We start from the raw sequence: 17362 nt of genomic DNA, 5'->3' as shown, positions 1-17362 counted from the left end.
TGTAGGGATACTAGGAAATTGAGGTAGATATGTACATATAGGTAGAGGTAAAGTGAATAGGCAACGGGCTAGATACTAGACAGTAGCAGCAGCATATGTGATGAGTGTGTAAGCATGTAAGTGTGTGTGTGGCGAATGTGTGCCTGTGTGTACATGTTATGAGTGTGTGTTTATATAGGTTGGAGTGTCAGTGTAAGTAAGTGTGAGTTTGTGGGTAAAGTCCAGTCGTGTGTGCATAGAGTCGAAAACCGTTTGTGCAAAAACGGTCAATGCAGATAGTCCGGGTAGCTATTTGGTTAACTATTTAGCAGTCTTATTGTTTGGGGGTAGAAGCTGTTCAGGAGCCTTTTGGTCCCAGACTTAGTGCTCGGGTACTGTTTTCTGTGGTTTAGCAGAGAGAACAGTCTATGACTTGGGTGACACCGCCTGTTATAGAGATCCTGGATGGCAGGGAGTTCCACCCCAGTGATGTACTGGGCTATACGCACTAACCTATGTAGCGCTTTGCGGTCGGATGCTGAGCAGTTGCCATACCAAGCGGTGGTGCAGCCAGACAAGATGCTCTCAATGGTGCAGCTGTAGAATTTTTGAGGATCTGCCAAATCTTTTCAGCCTCCGGAGGGGGAAGTGGCGTTGTCGTGCCCTCTTCACGACTGTGTTGGTGTGTTTGGACCATGTTAGGTCCTTAGCGATGTGGACACCGAGGAAATTTAAGCCCCCGACCCGCTCCACTACAGCTCTGTCAATGTGTTCGGCCCTCCAGTTCCTGTAGTCCAAAATAAGCTCCTTTGTCTTGCTCACATTGAGGGAAAGGTTGTTGTTCTGGCACCACACTGACAGGCCTCTGGCCTCCTACCCATCGTCATTGGTGATCAGGCACACCACCGCGTGTCATCTGCAAACTTGATGACGGTGTTGGAGTCGTGCCTGGCCAGGCAGTCGTGGGTGAACAGAGTACAGGAGGGGACTAAGCACGCACCCCTGAGGGGCCCCGTGTTGAGGGTCAGTGTGGCAGATGTGTTGTTGCCTACCCTCACCACCTGGGGGGCTGCCCATCAGGAAGTCCAGGATCCAGTTGCAGAGGGAGGTGTTCAGTCCCAGGGACCTTAGCTTAGTGATGAGCTTGGAGGGCACTATGGTGTTGAAAGCTGAGCTATAGTCAATGCAGTCAACAGCATTCTTGCGTAGGTATGTCTTCCTTTTGTCCAGGTGGGAGAGGGCAGTGTGGAGTGCAAGAGATTGCATCATCTGTGGATCTGGTTGGGCATTATGCAAATTAGGGTTGGTCCAGGGTTTCTGGGATGATGGTGTTGATGTGAGCCATGACCAGCCTTTCAAAACATTTCATGGCTACAGGTGTGAGTTCTACGGGGAGGTAGTCATTTAGACAGGTTACCATGGCATTCTTGGGCACAGGGACTATGGTAGTCTGCATGTAGGTATTACAGACAGGCAGGGTCAGGGAGAGGTTGAAAATGTCAGTGAAGAGTCTTGCCAGCTGGCCAGCACATGCTCGGAGTATGCGTACCGGTAATCCACCTTGTGAATGGCCACCTGTTTGAAGGTCTTACTCACATCGGCTACGGAGAGCGTGATCATACAGTCACCCGAAACAGCTGGCGCTCTCAGGCATGGTTCAGTGTTGCTAGACTCGAAGCGAACATAGAAGGTATTTAGCTCGTCTGGTAGGCTTGCGTCACTGGTCAGCTCTCGGCTAGGTTTAGTTTTGTAATTCGTGATAGTTTGCAAGCCCTGCCACATCCGACAAGCATCAAAGCAGGTGTAGTAGGATTTGATCTCTGCCCTGTATTGATGCTTTGCCTGTTTGATGGTTCATCGGAGAGCATAGCGGGATTTCTTATAAGCGCCCGGATTAGTGTCCTGCTCCTTGAAGGCGGCAGCTCTAGCCTTTAGCTCAATGCGGATGTTGCCTGTAATCCATGGCTTCTGATTGGGATATGTATGTACTGTCACTGTGGGGACAATGGCAATGGAATATATTCCAGTCTACAGTATGCTAGCAAAACAGTCACGTAGTTAGCATCCGCTTCATCGGACCACTTCCGTATTAAGCGTGTCACTGGTGCTTCCTGTTTGAGTTTTTGCTTGTAAGCTGGAATCAGGAGGATAGCATTATGGTCATATTTGCCAAATGGAGGGCGAGGGAGAACTTCATATGTGTCTCTGTGTGTGGAGTAAAGGTGGTGTAGAGTTTTCCCCCCCTTGTAGTTGCACAGGTGACATGCTGGTAGAAATTAGGTAAATCGGATTTCAGTTTTCCTTCATTAAAATCACCGGCCACTAGGAGCATCGTCTCTAGATAAGCATTTTCTTGTTTGCTTATGGCTCTATACAGCTCGTTGAGTGCGGTCTTAGTGCCAGCATCGGTTTGTGGTGGTAAATAGACAGCTACGAAAAATAGATGAAAACTCTCTTGGTAAATAGTATGGTCTACAGCTTATCATGATGTATTCTAACTCAGGTTGAGCAGAACCTCGAGACTTCCTTAATATTGAAGATTGCGCACCAGTCTTTGTTGACAAAGAGACACACCCCACCCCCAAGGATCTTACCGGGCGGGTGCTGTTGTTCTGTCCTGTCAATGCATGGAAAACCCAGCCAACTGTATATCATCCATGTCTTTGTTTAGCCATGACTTCGAAAAGCCTAGTAAAATGCATTTCTTCATGTCCCGTTGATAGGACAGTCTCCAACGAAGCTTGTCCAGTTTATTCTCCAGTGATTGCACATTCGCCAATAGAACAGAGGGTAGGGGTGGTTTATTCACTTGTCGCCGTAGTCTCATCAATATGCACGATGACCTCTAAATAACATAATTTAAAAAATCCCCATCCAAATTCATCAGTTTAAGCTAGAGAAGGCCACCTATGGCATCTGCTGTGGAAGGCTGCCGAGCTACAGCTATATTTGTCAGACTATGAGACATCCTGAAAATCGTTCTTCTCGTGAAAACGTCTACAGACTCCAAACTATTATGACCACTCTATGGAAAAGATGGCGTTCCCCAGCTTTGTCACGGGACTCGTCATAAGGTTACCGGTACCGTTTTTGAATTTTTTTTATTAATGGAAGTATTGGGGTAGTTTTGTACCTTCCCAAAAAGGGGGTTAAATGTGTAAAAAATATATATATATCCTGAGCTTCCTTATAATCCTTGTTCCCTTATAATTCCTTGTTCCCTATTTCTTTTTTTCTTGTATTTTTTGCCATTTATGAATGTTATTCAATCTGTTTCTATAGGCTAGAGTAGTAAACACAAAATTCTATATTTTATCAAATGTTCTAATATATATATATATTTTTTATACCTAAAGTGGTCCTAAAATTAAAAATCAAATAGCTATATGAGCCATTGTATGACCCCCCCCCCCCCAACGGTTTAGATTTACAGAGGTTAAAAGATGCATTGTGAACTGAGGAGTGTGGAGAAAGCATTCAAATGTACATTTGAACAAGATCAGGACACAAGACCCATGTTGGTGCCAGGTATAAACAGGACTAATGGCAGGCAAAGACGTGCTTTCCAAAGAAAATGAAATTGGAAGCGGGTGTGAGAAAGATAAATGATAGCGCTCTCTTGTTCTCCAAAAAGACGGGAAGAAGGGGGAAACAGACATTGCTTTAGTTGCAGATCACTTTGTAGGTGGTACAGAAAGCCCTAATACAGAGAAAATAGAAAATAAATATGTTTTTGGAATTATTGCAATTATGTGGAAGGTATGCAAATAAGTCAAGAAGCAACTCATACTGACTCATACAGAGAATGGAGGCTTTGTCACAGCAAACAAGCAATACACAACGTTTCTGATGCACTGTACACTGAGTGTACAAAACATTAGGAACACCTTCCTAACATTGAGTTGCACCCCCTTTTGCCCTCAGAGTAGCCTCAATTCGTGAGGGCATGGACTCTAGATGGTGTCGAAAGCATTCCACAGGGATGCTGGACCATGTTGATTCCAATGCTTCCCACAGTTGTGTCAAGTTGGCTGGGTGTCCTTTGGGTGTTTCCCATGTGTATTCTTGATACACATGGGAAACTGTTGAGCGAGTAAAACCCAGCAGCGTTGCAGTTCTTGATACACTCAGACCGGTGCGCCTGGCATCAACTACATTACCATTCCTCGCCAAAGACACTTCAATCTTTTGTCTTGCCCATTCACAATCCATGTCCCAAGGTGTAAAAGTATTTTTTTAACCCATCTCCTGCCCTTCATCTACACTGTTTGAAGTGGATTTAACAAATGACATCAATATAGGGTCATAGCTTTCACCTGGATTCACCTGGTCAGCCTATCTCATGGAAAGAGATGGTGTTCCTAATGTTTCGTACACGTAGTGTATTTGTATAGAAATAAATTATTGATCTATTATTCTTCAGCTATATGGATTCATTTACTTTTTGGGAGGTATTTTTGACAACCATGTTACCAGGCAAAGAAACCCTTCCCCATTTCGTTTGCAACTTTGAAGCTTCCTGCAGATTTTGCTGCTGCTGAACCAACCTACTGAGCAGTCCTGCCTTTGAGCAGAGAATGGGGGGGGGGGGGGCTCAACAGCTCAAGCTGAGAAATAAAGGGGCCAAGCTGAGAAATCAAGGGGCCTCAACAGCCCAAGCTGAGGAATAAACAAAAAGATGACTAGTTTTATTTGTTTAAATTATGCCCAGCTCATGAGGCCCCTTGATTATGATGTGAAGCCTGAGGCAATTGCCTCTTCTGCCTAATGGTAAGTCCGTCACTGTTCATAATAGCATAACGATAATCAAAGGCAAGGCCTGCCAGAGTCAGTTCTGGTGAAGCAGGAAGTTCTGAATGGGGTCCGGGAGCGGTAGAGATGGGATGTGTTTTAGCCGATGCTTCCCCATCACTTTCCTAATACTGATCCGACATTGGTAGGTCAGCCTACGAGGACATCCTGGGGGAAAAAAGAAGGAATTTGTTATCAACAGGATAAAGACACATTTTAACAGTCTAACATGACATTTTCCATTAAACTTGAATGATACACATCAACAATAATCTGATGGCAATTATGAGAAAATATCATATAAATCTACAAAACTCTTCCAAAGGCGCATGGTAGTAGCCTACATGAATGTCATACATATTTCCATCCAATTGACCACAGATGTGAATATTCTAAAATCTGCATATAGAAAATAAGTGCATTTTCTCACCAGTGGTGTTTACACCAAAAAAAATCAGTGTGTGATGTGCGGATAAAAATCAATGCGTGATGATGTAGTGCACCCAAAAACATGTACCGAATAAAAATCTGAAGTTCAATGTGTTTCCATCGCATTGTCCACTCTACTCATATTTTTGTCACAAAAACTGTCACGTTAAATCGCAAATGTGCCCACTCTGGACTTGGCATGTGCGCTCTAGCCAACAGCAGATACTGTACAGTGTGGGTATAGGCTAGTCATGATGAGATTATTATGGATATTATTTGTATTTGTCAAACGGCAATCGATATTTACTGAAAAGTTTACTTTCGATATGATGGTTATTATATCAATATTTGTGCATAAAGGCGTTTCCACCTCAATTTCTTGCATATTTCATTTTACCAACACAAAAAGATCCCACCATGTTGAACGAACAAATTATCTGTCAGCATTTATACAATTGTTCAGACAATTCCTCTTTCCATCACAGCTGGTGTGTTAAATTTTATTTTTATTTTATGATTATACGGTATGGCTTTACTCTCATAAAAAACTGTGGATGGAAATGTGGTTTATGTTCCATTTAATTTTATGGCTAGTGCAAACTATGCCAAACTTTGCTGACCTGTCAGCAGTTCCGTATGTTTAAAAAAACAAAAAAAACATACACCATTTTCCGGTAGGTCCATGGATCCGAGATAAACTGCCAGAGGAAGTTAGTCTAATTTCATACAAGTAAGAAAGTCATGAAATTTCAAGGAAGTAATCTGATAGATGTGATGTGTTATCAATCAAAGTCCTTTTTACATCAGCAGATGTCACAAAGTGCTATACAGAAACCCAGCCTAGAACCCCAAACAGCAAGCAATGCAGATGTTGATAGCAGTCATTGTTTTACAAGTCACAAGTAAGTCTCAAGTCTTAGCATTCAAGTCCCAAGTCAAGACAGGCAAGTCCCAAGTCAAGTCTCAAGTCCTAAACAAGTCATAATGTGCTCATCACAAAATGTAATACCATTTCATATTTTTAAGAAGAGTAATAGATAGTATATTAAATTTACACAAATCATGAATGCTTTTAAAAATATATATAGATTCATTACATTACAAATAAACGTTATATTTTTATGGAAATACATCAATATGACAACAAAAACTAAATATTGTAGTGCTCTCTGTCTCTATCCAGATATATTTTAGACACCTAAAACAATCCTGCCATAAAGTTACAATCATTTATTATAAGGTACATCAAAACAACTGCTACTGAACTTCAAGTAGGTCTACAATTTGAACACTGGCCTGACTGTCTGAGAAAAAAAATACAGATCCCAAAGATGGGAGATAAAACCTGAACACGGAGACGACGTGTGTGTGTGTAATGCATAAACAGTTACATTTTTTCTCTTATCTCAGGGCCCTATGATGCATTGCATTTGCAAAAGACCAAATTCGATAAAAGTCTGTCAGTCATTTGTGCACGATGAGGCTGCAGTATGATGCCACCATGGCTGAAGACACACTCCACCAGAGCACTGGACGCACTGCCAAGACCCCGATGGCCACTCGGGACAGTGAAGGAAGAGCCTTCATGTTCATCGCCCAGAGGTAGTGACTTAGCTGTAGTGGTCCCAACAGCTTTCTTCTGCCTCTTACAGTGTGCCTCTTACAGTGTGCTGCAAAAAGCCATTTTTCTTGTCCAAGACTATGGTTCTCTCGCTTTTACTCATCAACAAGAGGCACAGCTTGCTCAGTCCCTTCAGCATCTTGCAGAATCAGTTCTGACAAAACATGTTAAAGCATAGTAGAAACAAAATGGCCGGTATTAGAGTATTGGTGATGCAGTGGGTTAAACTGAACAAGTATTATTGTTGCAGTCAATTGGATTAAATTATGAGAAAAAGTTACATTAAACTCAATAATATTTACCTTTCACTCTTTGTGCCACCTTCTCTTTGACCTTCCCCTTGACCAGCACATGGTGCTCTACCCACATCAGAGAAAAAGCCAGATCCAAGGCAGCTGCTTTGAGGTAGACTGGATCTGAAAAAGGGGGCAGCGATTCCATCTTGTGTCCTGGCCATTTTCACATTGATGAAGATTCCAAGAAATATTTTGTTCGGGGATGCCTGGAGACTTCTGACCAGGCCGCTCAGGAAATGGACTTGAGGCTTCCGCTGCTCCAGGTGGTGATTCAGGGTCAGGACCGAGGGAACAACAAGTCCGACTCGAGTCCAAGCCATGTGACTCGAGTCCACACCTCTGGTTGATAGTACCGTAAGATAATGGGGTTATTGTCATCAATGAGTTTGAGAGAAAATAAATACTTAGTGCAGATATGTCAACTATTGTGTGTAGATGTAATGTAATAGTCTCGTGTTAACATACCTCCAAATCACGTTGTTGTCACGCCGCTCCTTTGGAAGTCCGAAGATGTTTGTATTGGCCGAAACGGCTAGATTGGAGCGCTGCATTTAATGTACATTTCAAGAACCCCCCCTCCCACCCCACATGCCCGCAGATTGGGTGCTGCGTGTTTTAACGTGTGTCACTCCGAGGACGTTTTATTTAGAAGGTTCGTGTGAGGACGAGTGTGGAGAACGCATGAAAATGTACATTTGAGAAGCAGTGCGCACTCCCGTGCTACTGTATGACCTTTGACCAATAGAGATTAAACAAGATGACTACATAAAGTCATCACAAGCTTGTAAACATAATAATCAATGTTCGTGGGTAGCTAGTTAGCTACCAATTCTTTGTTAGTTAGTCGGCGGTCTACGCACATTACAATGGATATTCTAGACATGCCAAAATGAACACAGTAGGTATTTATTAACGTATCAAGATAAAATATTATAGTCAGGCAACATACTGTATGAGACTGTGAGTGGGAAACTTTTCACTACGACGTCAGAGCATATTTTCTCTCGCTTTGGAACTCTGCCCAAGCAAGGTCGTTGATGGGTTTGACGTGTTGCCGGGAGTCACTGATTTACACTGGGTCTCCAACCCTTTTTAGACACTTTCTACCATTGACTTCCCCAGGCTTTCCTGATTAGGGAAGGCTAGTTATGTAAAAATCAATTAATCAAGAAGTAACGTAAATTAAGAGTTTAATTCCAAACCCTATATATCCATTTTCAGAAATATTTGTAAATTAGCTGTTATTTTTTTTGAAGAACTTATGAAAGAGATGTGGCATGGGGTTGTTCAATGACAGACATGTAACAGTGCCTTCGGAAAGTATTCAAACCCCTGGACTTTTTTCACATTTTGTTATGTTACAGCCTTATTCTAAAATGGATGAAATAGTTGTTTCCCCCTCAATCTACACACATTACCCCATAATGACAAAGCAAAAACAGGTTTGTATAAATTTGTGCAAAAAAATTGAAATATAACATACATATATGTATTCAGAACCTTTACTCAGTACTTTGTTGAAGAACCTTTGGAAGTGATTACAGCATAGAGCGTCGCTGCACAGCTATTTTCAGGTCTCTCTTCAATCAGGTTCATGTCCGGGCTCTGGCTGGGCCACTCAAGGACATTCAGAGACTTGTCCCGAAGCCACTCCAGCATTGTCTTGGCTGTGTGCGTAGGGTCGTTGTCCTGTTGGAAGGTTAACCTTCTCCACAGTCGGAGGTCCTGAGCGCTCTGGAGCAGGTTTCCATCAAGGATCTCTCTGTACTTTGCTCCGTTCATCTTTGCCTCAATCCTGACTAGTCTCGTAGTCACCGTAGGGATGGTGCCAGGTTTCCTCCAGACGTGGCGCTTGTCATTCAGGCCAAAGAGTTCAATCTTGGTTTCATCAGACCAGAGAATCTTGTTTCTCATGGCCTTTTGGCAAACTCCAAGGGGGCTGTCATGTGCTTTTTCCTGAGGAGTGGCTTATGTCTGGGCAATCTATCATAAAAGCCTGATTGATGGAGTGCTGCATCTCCCATCTCCACAGAGGAACTCTAGAGCTTTGTCAGAGTGACCATTGGGTTCTTGGTCACCTCCCTGACCAAGCCCCTTCTCCCCCGATTGCTCAGTTAGGCCGGGCGGCCAGGTCTAGGAATAGTCTTGGTTGTTCCAAACTTCTTCCATTTAAGAATGATGGCGGCGACTCTGTTCTTGGGGACCTTCAACGCTGGTACCCTTCCGCAGATCTGTACCTCGACACAATCCTGTCTCAGAGCTCTACGGACCATTCCTTCAACCTCATGGCTTGGTTTTTTCTCTGACATGCACTGTCAACAGTGGGACATTATATAGACAGGTGTGTGCCTTTCCAAATCATGTCCAATCAATTGAATTTACCACAGGTGGACTCCAATCAAGTTGTCAAACATCAAGGATGATCACTGGAAACAGGATGCACCTGAGCTCAATTTCGAGTCTTATAGCAAAAGGTCTGAATACTTACGTAAATAAGGTATCTGTTTTTCATTTTTAATACATTTGTAAAAATTCTAAAAACCTGTTTTTGCTATGTCATTATGGGGTATTGTGTGTAGATTGCTGAGGATTTTTTTTATAAAAAAAAAAATCTATTTTAGAATAAGGCTGTAATGTAACAAAATGTGGAAAAGGTCAAGGGGTCTGAATACTTTCCGAATGCACTGTATTTGATTGAAATCAACCACTTGATGGTTTCATTTCAGAGAGACAAATGATCATGTTTTGTTGCAAAATGCTATAAATCCGCCTCACTCTCGGAGGAATAAGTAGTAGTGATGGGTTTTACACAGTAAAATGTGATAACTTCATTGTTTTTTTTTTATAAAGAACTGTACAAATGATACATTTGTGACATCAATATATACATTTGTGACATCAATATAAAACAATAAATCAATAGAGTGATATGAGATTTGTATGTAAAATATTTACATTTGACATTTTAGTCATTTAGATGAGACAATCATATATCCACAGTCAAATATACAGAATACAAATATTTCATTCCAGCTAAACGATGGATATATAGTGTTTTGGAACTAAACTCTTCAAATACATTTAGTTTAATGTCAATGATCGCAAAGGTATCGGCAAGTGTTAATTTCATATTTGTGATGTGTGCAATGTATGTTGATGTTACAGTGTTTATTTATTTCACCTTTATTTAACCAGGTAGGCTAGTTGAGAACAAGTTCTCATTTACAACTGCGACCTGGCCAAGATAAAGCAAAGCAGTGCGACAGAAACAACAACACAGAGTTACACATGGAATAAACAAAACATGCAGTCAATAACAGAAAAAAAAGAAAACCTATATACAGTGTGTGCAAATGGCATGAGGTGGTAAGGCAATAAATAGGCCATAGTAGCGAAGTAATTACAGTTTAGCAAATTAACACTGGAGTGATCGATGGGCAGATGATGATGTGCAAGTAAGGTCTAAAAAAAATAGCGGGTCCGTGTCACATTGGGTCAGGTGGGTATATTTAATTTAAAAATGGAAAAGAGATTGAAAATAAATTGAAATATGTACAAAAAAAAGACGAAAAATACAAAAGTACATGAGAGGACAACAAACCACGTCTGCACTGCTACGCCATCTTGGATGTATATGTATGTACATTCACCCTTTTCAGGTAAACACTTCTGCCATGTTGCGACGGTAAGCTTTCAATAAACTCATAGGCGACAGTCAAATAGACACAAACACATAAAGATGCTCTTCACACACGCAACCCACTACTACCATTATTATTTCTGACTTTTCACATCATAGCGCCTCATGGCTCTAGATAAGAGTGTCTGCCAAGTGACTAAAATGTAAATATAATGGTGCTGTGTGAAGGTTGGAACTCTACTCACTCCTGGCCTCCAAGTAGAGCTGCAGGGCTTCGGGGTCAACCCTCTCTCGGCCCCCGGCGGTCGCTCCCTCTCGGTGGGGCTGCTCCCAGGGTACCAGGCTGGGCTCGGCACCGTGGTCTAGCAGCAGTCTGACGAACGCCGCCTCACAGCCGTGTCTCAGCACCGCATCCAGCAGGCAGGAGGCCAAACCCTTTGCTAGCGCTTCGCGGCTCACTGGTCCGTTGTAGTTGTAGTCCGGCTGGGCGCCGGCCGCCAGGAGCAGGCTGAAGCAGTGGAGGTGGCGGTAGGCGGCGCTGATGTAGAGCGGGCACACCACCAGTGTGGTGAGGGTGCGGGCTGCACCAAACGGGGGCCTGGCGCCCAGCTGGTGGTCCACATCCACGTCGGCATGGAACCTGGAGAGATGGGACGTGTTGATTAGGCACCATAGGGGGAAAAAAATATTGACAAACAGGAGGGCCTACCTGACTGTCCAATAAGAAAAGCTAATTTTTGCGTTTTCCATTGCGTGCCCTAATGAACACGACCATGGTGATGGGACATGTTATGAACAGACAACAACACTGATCAATCAGACAATAACACAAAAGTAATGGAGAATAATTGTGTAATAAAACAATAGGTTTTTTCTAGAATGTATTGGTTTCCTTCCTTCGCCAAGAAAAATTAGCCCTGATTCCATTATTGGTCCTAGGCAATTCAATCAACAAATACTAGCAGATGACCCCTCCTATAGCCATTATAGCCTCCTTCATTCCATCCAATTCAATCAACTAAATTGGCATGGAAAGTTAAAGCACTCACCTGATGAGCTCTTGGAGTATGTCCACCCTGCCTACCCGTGCAGCGTGATAGACGGGAGTGCTGCGGTGGTGGCGGCTGCCGTTGGGGTCAGCTCCAGCTTCCAGGAGGATGGTCACACAGTCCAGGTGTCCGTTGACCACCGCCACGTAGAGGGCCGTCTGACCCTTCACATCCACTAGGTCCACCTTGGCCCCCTGGCCTATCAGGTAGGCCACACAGGCCCCTTGACCGGCTGTGGCAGCGATGCGCAGAGGGGTGCAGGGCAGCCAACCACAGCACCATACAGACTTCTCGTTGATCCGCCTGACAGCCAATAGGAGATGTTCACTCAGAACTCATACCAGTTGTAGTAGACTATTTTAACTGTCAGAACGCTGTTAAATAAAGGGGTGGTATTGCCGATGGTGCCGTATCCTAAAAAGTGTTTCCAATATACACACACAAACTAAAGAGAGATACAGAAGGGTGGAAGGGATTTTCTTGCAATAGGCCTACACCTTGAATATGACTGTGTTGGATATGAAAGGGGTAAGATAGTGGTTATCTGACTTTGCTAAATACAGTGTGTGCATAGGATATTCACATTCATGTGGGAAGTGAGAAGGGTGCAGAACAGGTTGGAGGTGGGGGTAGAGAGTGTGCAGTAAGGCCCAGTGGCCTCCCTCCTTCACTCACTCTCTGAAGCTGTCCTCCTGCAGCAGGTTCCTTAGAGTATCCAGGTCTCCTACGTAAGCAGCGTTGTGGAGCAGCGCGTCCTCACTCTGCTCTTCAGGTTTTTTATTGAACTGCTCCTGCAGCCATTCCTTCAGGTTACGGCCTGGATGAGAAAGAGCAAAGCTAAATCTCCAAATACCCAGATGAGATGATGTGGTGCTAACTGATTTGCCTAGCATTTCCACTACCACTGGGTTGCATAGCGACTATAAATAAATTACACACCAACCATGCATGCACATATTGACTTGATGTGTCATTGATGTACACATCACCTGGATAGTATAGTGAATTACGAATAAATTAAGTGATAAAGGGGCTCAAATCGATATAGTTCACTAACATGGTATAGTTTGCGTAATTACGCAGGCGTATGCAACGCAAATTGTAACCACAAATAGCCCAGCCAGCTTACTGAGGACACATCTAGTTTCTCACAATAATTGTAATGCAGCTGTATTCTCTTGCACAGCTAGGTGGTAGAACAGTGTAAACATTCAACGTGTTGTGTTTTACCTGCAGCTGTCGGGCTGGGTAGGTCAGAAACGGTGACAAGGGGACAGATGATATTCGGCGCAATGGGTGGGTCGACAACATCACCCAACTCGAAGCCTCCGCCGTCCGCCATTTCTCCCTAATAATAACTTCTCACGCTTCTTTGCAGGGAGTCTCCTACGAAAAAGCGCCAGAACTAGGAAAGTGATTACCTAGCTAGTGTTACCAAAACGACTTTGTCATACCGTCCGTTGTGCCATTGTTGTAATAGAATATATTTATGACACCTCACTGATCACTCCTCTTTTTCGCTTTCCCTATCCGAGAGACGAGAGTGCGACTTCCTGCTCTTGGAGTCAGTTAACGGGGAAATCAGCAACCCCTGTTGCAGTAAAAGGCTGAGGGATGGGATTGGTTGGAGAAACCACTCTCAAATTCATAGACAGTGCTAATAGATGCAAGGACTGACCAGACATTATATAAAATTATAGTTTAAACCATGTTTTGAGGCTATAGTGTTTATTTACATTTTCTTTGTTTACAAACACTGGAGTAAACCAAGCTTATAATTAGGGTTCTGATGGGTTAATACAGTTGTACTAAGCTCATGAGAAATGTATAAGTTATATTCGTCAAGTATCAAATGGGTACATATAATTTATCAATCCAAAAATGGACCCGTGACAAAATCCAGGGATATGTAGGACCAGGGACAGTGATGAACAGGCAGAGGTTGCAGGAGACCAGCCAGAGCTTGCCAGGGAGTCTTGTTCTGTGCACAGATCACGCATGCGGCGATGAACGCAGAGATGTCAGGAACCATGGTAGGCCACCAAAAGCGGTGCAAAGTTCGACTGGGAATGCTTTTCCTCAGGAACCTGCTTCCCTATTCCCCAGCTGAGGGCCATCGCCAGGCACGAGGTGGGATGGGTGGTCTTGGGTTCCGGGGGTGTAGCCATGGGGATATAGCGGAGTGACAGCGCATCACGCTTGCCATTCTTGGATCTCAGTCGGTATGAGAGGGAGAAGTTGAACCGGGTGAAAAGCAGGGCCCACCTAGCTTACCTGGAATTGATGCTTTGCGGTGCGGAGATATTCCAGGTTCTTGTAGTCTGTCCAAACAATGAACGACTGTTCCGCCCCTCCAGCCAGTGCCTTCATTCCCTCAACGCCATTTTCACCGCGTGAAGCTCATGATTCCCCACATCGTAGGATGAACCAAGATGGGAGCTGTGGTGAAATGGTGTTTGAGATCCCGGAACATACGGTCAGCAGCTGGGGACCACGGGAACAGAACCCTGGGAGAGGTGAGTGCAGACAGGGGGAAAGCCAGGGTGCTGTAACCCCGGATAAAGCGGCGCTAAAAGTTGGCGATGATGTAACCCAGGCAGGGGATGGTGAAGCGATGGAATTCACACTTCTCTGCTTTCACAAAAAGCTGGTTCTCCAGGAGGCGATGAAGACGAACCGGTTCAACATGTTGCAGAGAACATCATTCACCAGAGCCTGGAACACAGCAGGGGCGTTGGTAAGGCCAAATGGCATGACCGGATACTCATTGTGACCGCTGGCTGTGTTGAAGGCAGTCTTCCACTCGTCCCCTTCCTGTATCTGCACCAGATGGTAGGCATTCCGTAGGTCCAGCTTGGAGAACACGGTGGCCCCCTGGAGCGGCTCGAAGGCCGAGGAGATGAGTGGTAGGGGGTAGCGGTTCTTCACCGTGATGTTGGTGAGGCCCTGGTAGTCGATACACAGGTGCAGAGTTTTGTCCTTCTCCACAAAGAATAACCCTGCGCCAGCGGGGGAGGCAGAACGACAGATGAACACTGCAGCTAGGGAGTCCTCAATGTAGGTCTCCATAGCTTTGGTTTCCGGACCTGATAGAGTACAGTTGTCCCCGGGGCGGAGTGGTGCCTGAGAGAAGGTCGATCCCACAGGCAATAAGAGTGGCAGAACGGGATCCAGCCCATGATGGCACCAGCAGACCAGTCAATAAGGGGATTGTGTCACTGGAGCCAAGAGAATTCCAATACCACAGGAACCTGAGGAGACTTAATAAGCAGGAATTGGATCGTCTCGCTGTGGTTCCCGGACACACAGAGGTTGATGGGGGTGGTATTGTGGGTGACCCGGCCTATAGAGCACCCGTCCAGTGCTAACTTCAATGGGAATGGAGAGGGGCTGAGTAGGGATGTCCAGCTCGGACGCCAGGGTAGCGTCCATAAAGCTCTCATTGGCCCCAGAGTCGATGAGTACCCAGTGAGATTCACTGGTTCCCCCACAGCAAGATGGCATGAAAAGGGGTGTGAGTAAGGGGAAAGGGAAGTTCTCCGTATGGCCCACTAGAGTACTCGCTCTTACCGGTGAGCCTGGTCTTTTAGTGGACAGGTGGCCACGAAATGACCAGTAGTCCCGCAATACAGGCAACTCTTCGTGTGCTAATTGATTCATTACTACATTTAGTTAATCCAGAGATTATTACCTTTGCCTCGATTCGTCAGTCTCGTTCAGATCATCATCATGGAATTTGTAGTTCTTCATGATAGCCACATTAGCAGCTAATTAGCATTTCATTTTGGGGGATAAATACAGGTGAATATATTAATAAAAGTCACCTTGTCCTAGAGAGATTTACACGGTAATCAAAACATCACGCCAGGGAATGCCTAGATGAAACACAGCCCTTAAGTGTTTCTAAAATCCCCTATGGGAAAAATGAATGGTGGAAAAACTATTGGAACCATTTCCATTTGACCGGGAGGTTTTATGGGTATTATGACTTTATACTGTGGTACTCTATTCTGATACAGGTTGCATCCCAATAATAAACTCCTTCCTCCCGAATTGTGACCTTGTTCACTTCCCTTCACTGATTTAAAGGAAATGACTGAAATAAGAAATAGAGTTGAAACGCCATCTAGCCCATGCCTACACCAATCCAATGCCTTTTGGAAATGTGTGGGAGTTGAGTTTGGAGATATTATGGTGCCACTGTGTCACCAATGTAGTCATCACTGTAATATGGATTTAACAAGTTATGTTACTTGTCTGCTTTCTGAGATAAGGCTCAAGTTCACGGGACAGAAGGTTGCATTCCCAAATCATAGCTTTTTTGTTGTTGTTAAAACAGACATTTAATTGAATAGGTCGTAGGTTCCACAGTATACCAATTTCTGATTCAAATATAGCCTCGAGTATAATACTGATCAATATCATTATCATGAATAATGTACAGTACCAGTCAAAAGTTTGGACACATCTACTCAATCTAGGGTGATTCTTTATTTTTTAAACTATTAAACTAGAATAATAGCGAAGACATCAAATATGGAAAAAACACATGGAATCATGTAGTAAGCAAAAAAAAGTGTTCAATAAAAATCTATTTTATGCTTCAAATTCTTCAAAAGTATCCACCCTTTGCCTTGATGACAGCTTTTCACACTCTTGGTATTCTCTCAACCAGCTTCATGAGGTAGTCACCTGGAATGCATTTCAATTGGCAGGTGTGCCTTGTTTTTTTTTGTGGAATTTCTTTCCATCTTAATGCGTTTGAGACAATCAATTGTGTTTTGACAAGGAAGGGGTGGTATACAGAAGATAGCCCTATTTGGTAATATTATGGCAAGAACAGCTTAAATAAGCAAAGAGAAAAGACAGTCCGTCACTACTTTAAGACATGAAGGTTAGTCAATCTGGAGCATTTCAAGAACTTCGTAAAAACCATCAAGCGCTATGATGAAACTGGCTCTCATGAGGACCCCCACAGTAAAGGAAGACCAAGAGTTACCTCTGCTGCAGAGGATTCGTTCATTAGTGTTAACTGCACCTCCAATTGCAGCCCAAATAAATGCTTCACAGAGTTCAAGTAACAGACACATGTCAACATTAACTGTTCAGAGGAGACTGCGTGAATCAGGCATTCATGGTCAAATTGCTGCAAAGAAACCTCTACTAAAGGACACTAACAATAAGAAGAGACTTGCTTGTGACAAGAAACACAAGCAATGGACATTAGACCGGTGGAAATCTGTCCTTTGGTCTGATGAGTCCAAATTCAAGATTTTGGTTCCAACTGCCGTGTCTTTGTGAGACGTAGAGTAGGTGAACGGATGATCACCGCATGTGTGGTTCCCACCGTGAAGCATAGAGGATGTGGTGTGATTGTGCTTTGCTGGTGACAATGTCAGTGATTTATTTAGCCAGCATGGCTACCACAGCATTCTGCAGCGATACACCATTCTGCAGTGCTTATTGGGACTATCACTTGACACAACACACCTCCAGGCTGTGTAAGGACTATTAGACCAAAGAGAGTGATGGAGATGGTTTGAGATGAGTTGGACCA

The 17362-nt window shown here is 43.9% G+C and overlaps 1 protein-coding gene across 1 annotated transcript; it reads right to left on the bottom strand.

Moving 5' to 3' along the window:
• Window positions 1–3621: 3621 nt before the first annotated feature.
• Window positions 3622–13357, bottom strand: LOC139380219 (ankyrin repeat and SOCS box containing 1). The gene is made up of 5 exons (XM_071122714.1): window positions 13036–13357; window positions 12481–12622; window positions 11806–12108; window positions 11002–11396; window positions 3622–4938 (listed from the first exon to the last, which is right to left on the bottom strand). The coding sequence occupies exons 1-5, from the start codon at window positions 13145–13147 to the stop codon at window positions 4808–4810; spliced, it is 1083 nt and encodes a 360-aa protein (XP_070978815.1). The 5' UTR covers window positions 13148–13357; the 3' UTR covers window positions 3622–4807.
• Window positions 13358–17362: the final 4005 nt, after the last annotated feature.

Source organism: Oncorhynchus clarkii, chromosome 22 (assembly GCF_045791955.1).
Source record: "Oncorhynchus clarkii lewisi isolate Uvic-CL-2024 chromosome 22, UVic_Ocla_1.0, whole genome shotgun sequence".
Lineage (NCBI taxonomy): Eukaryota > Metazoa > Chordata > Actinopteri > Salmoniformes > Salmonidae > Oncorhynchus > Oncorhynchus clarkii.
This window is presented reverse-complemented; position numbering and strand designations above follow the sequence as displayed.

Excerpts from the sequence above, each read along its gene's own strand:
- LOC139380219 (XM_071122714.1), bottom strand. The coding sequence starts at position 13,147 with ATGGCGGACGGCGGAGGCTTCGAGTTGGGTGATGTTGTCGACCCACCC. Across the intron at positions 11,397-11,805 it reads ATACTCCAAGAGCTCATCAG|GTTCCATGCCGACGTGGATG; the intron begins GTGAGTGCTTTA and ends CCATCTCTCCAG. Across the intron at positions 4,939-11,001 it reads GCTCTACTTGGAGGCCAGGA|GATGTCCTCGTAGGCTGACC; the intron begins GTGAGTAGAGTT and ends TTTTTCCCCCAG.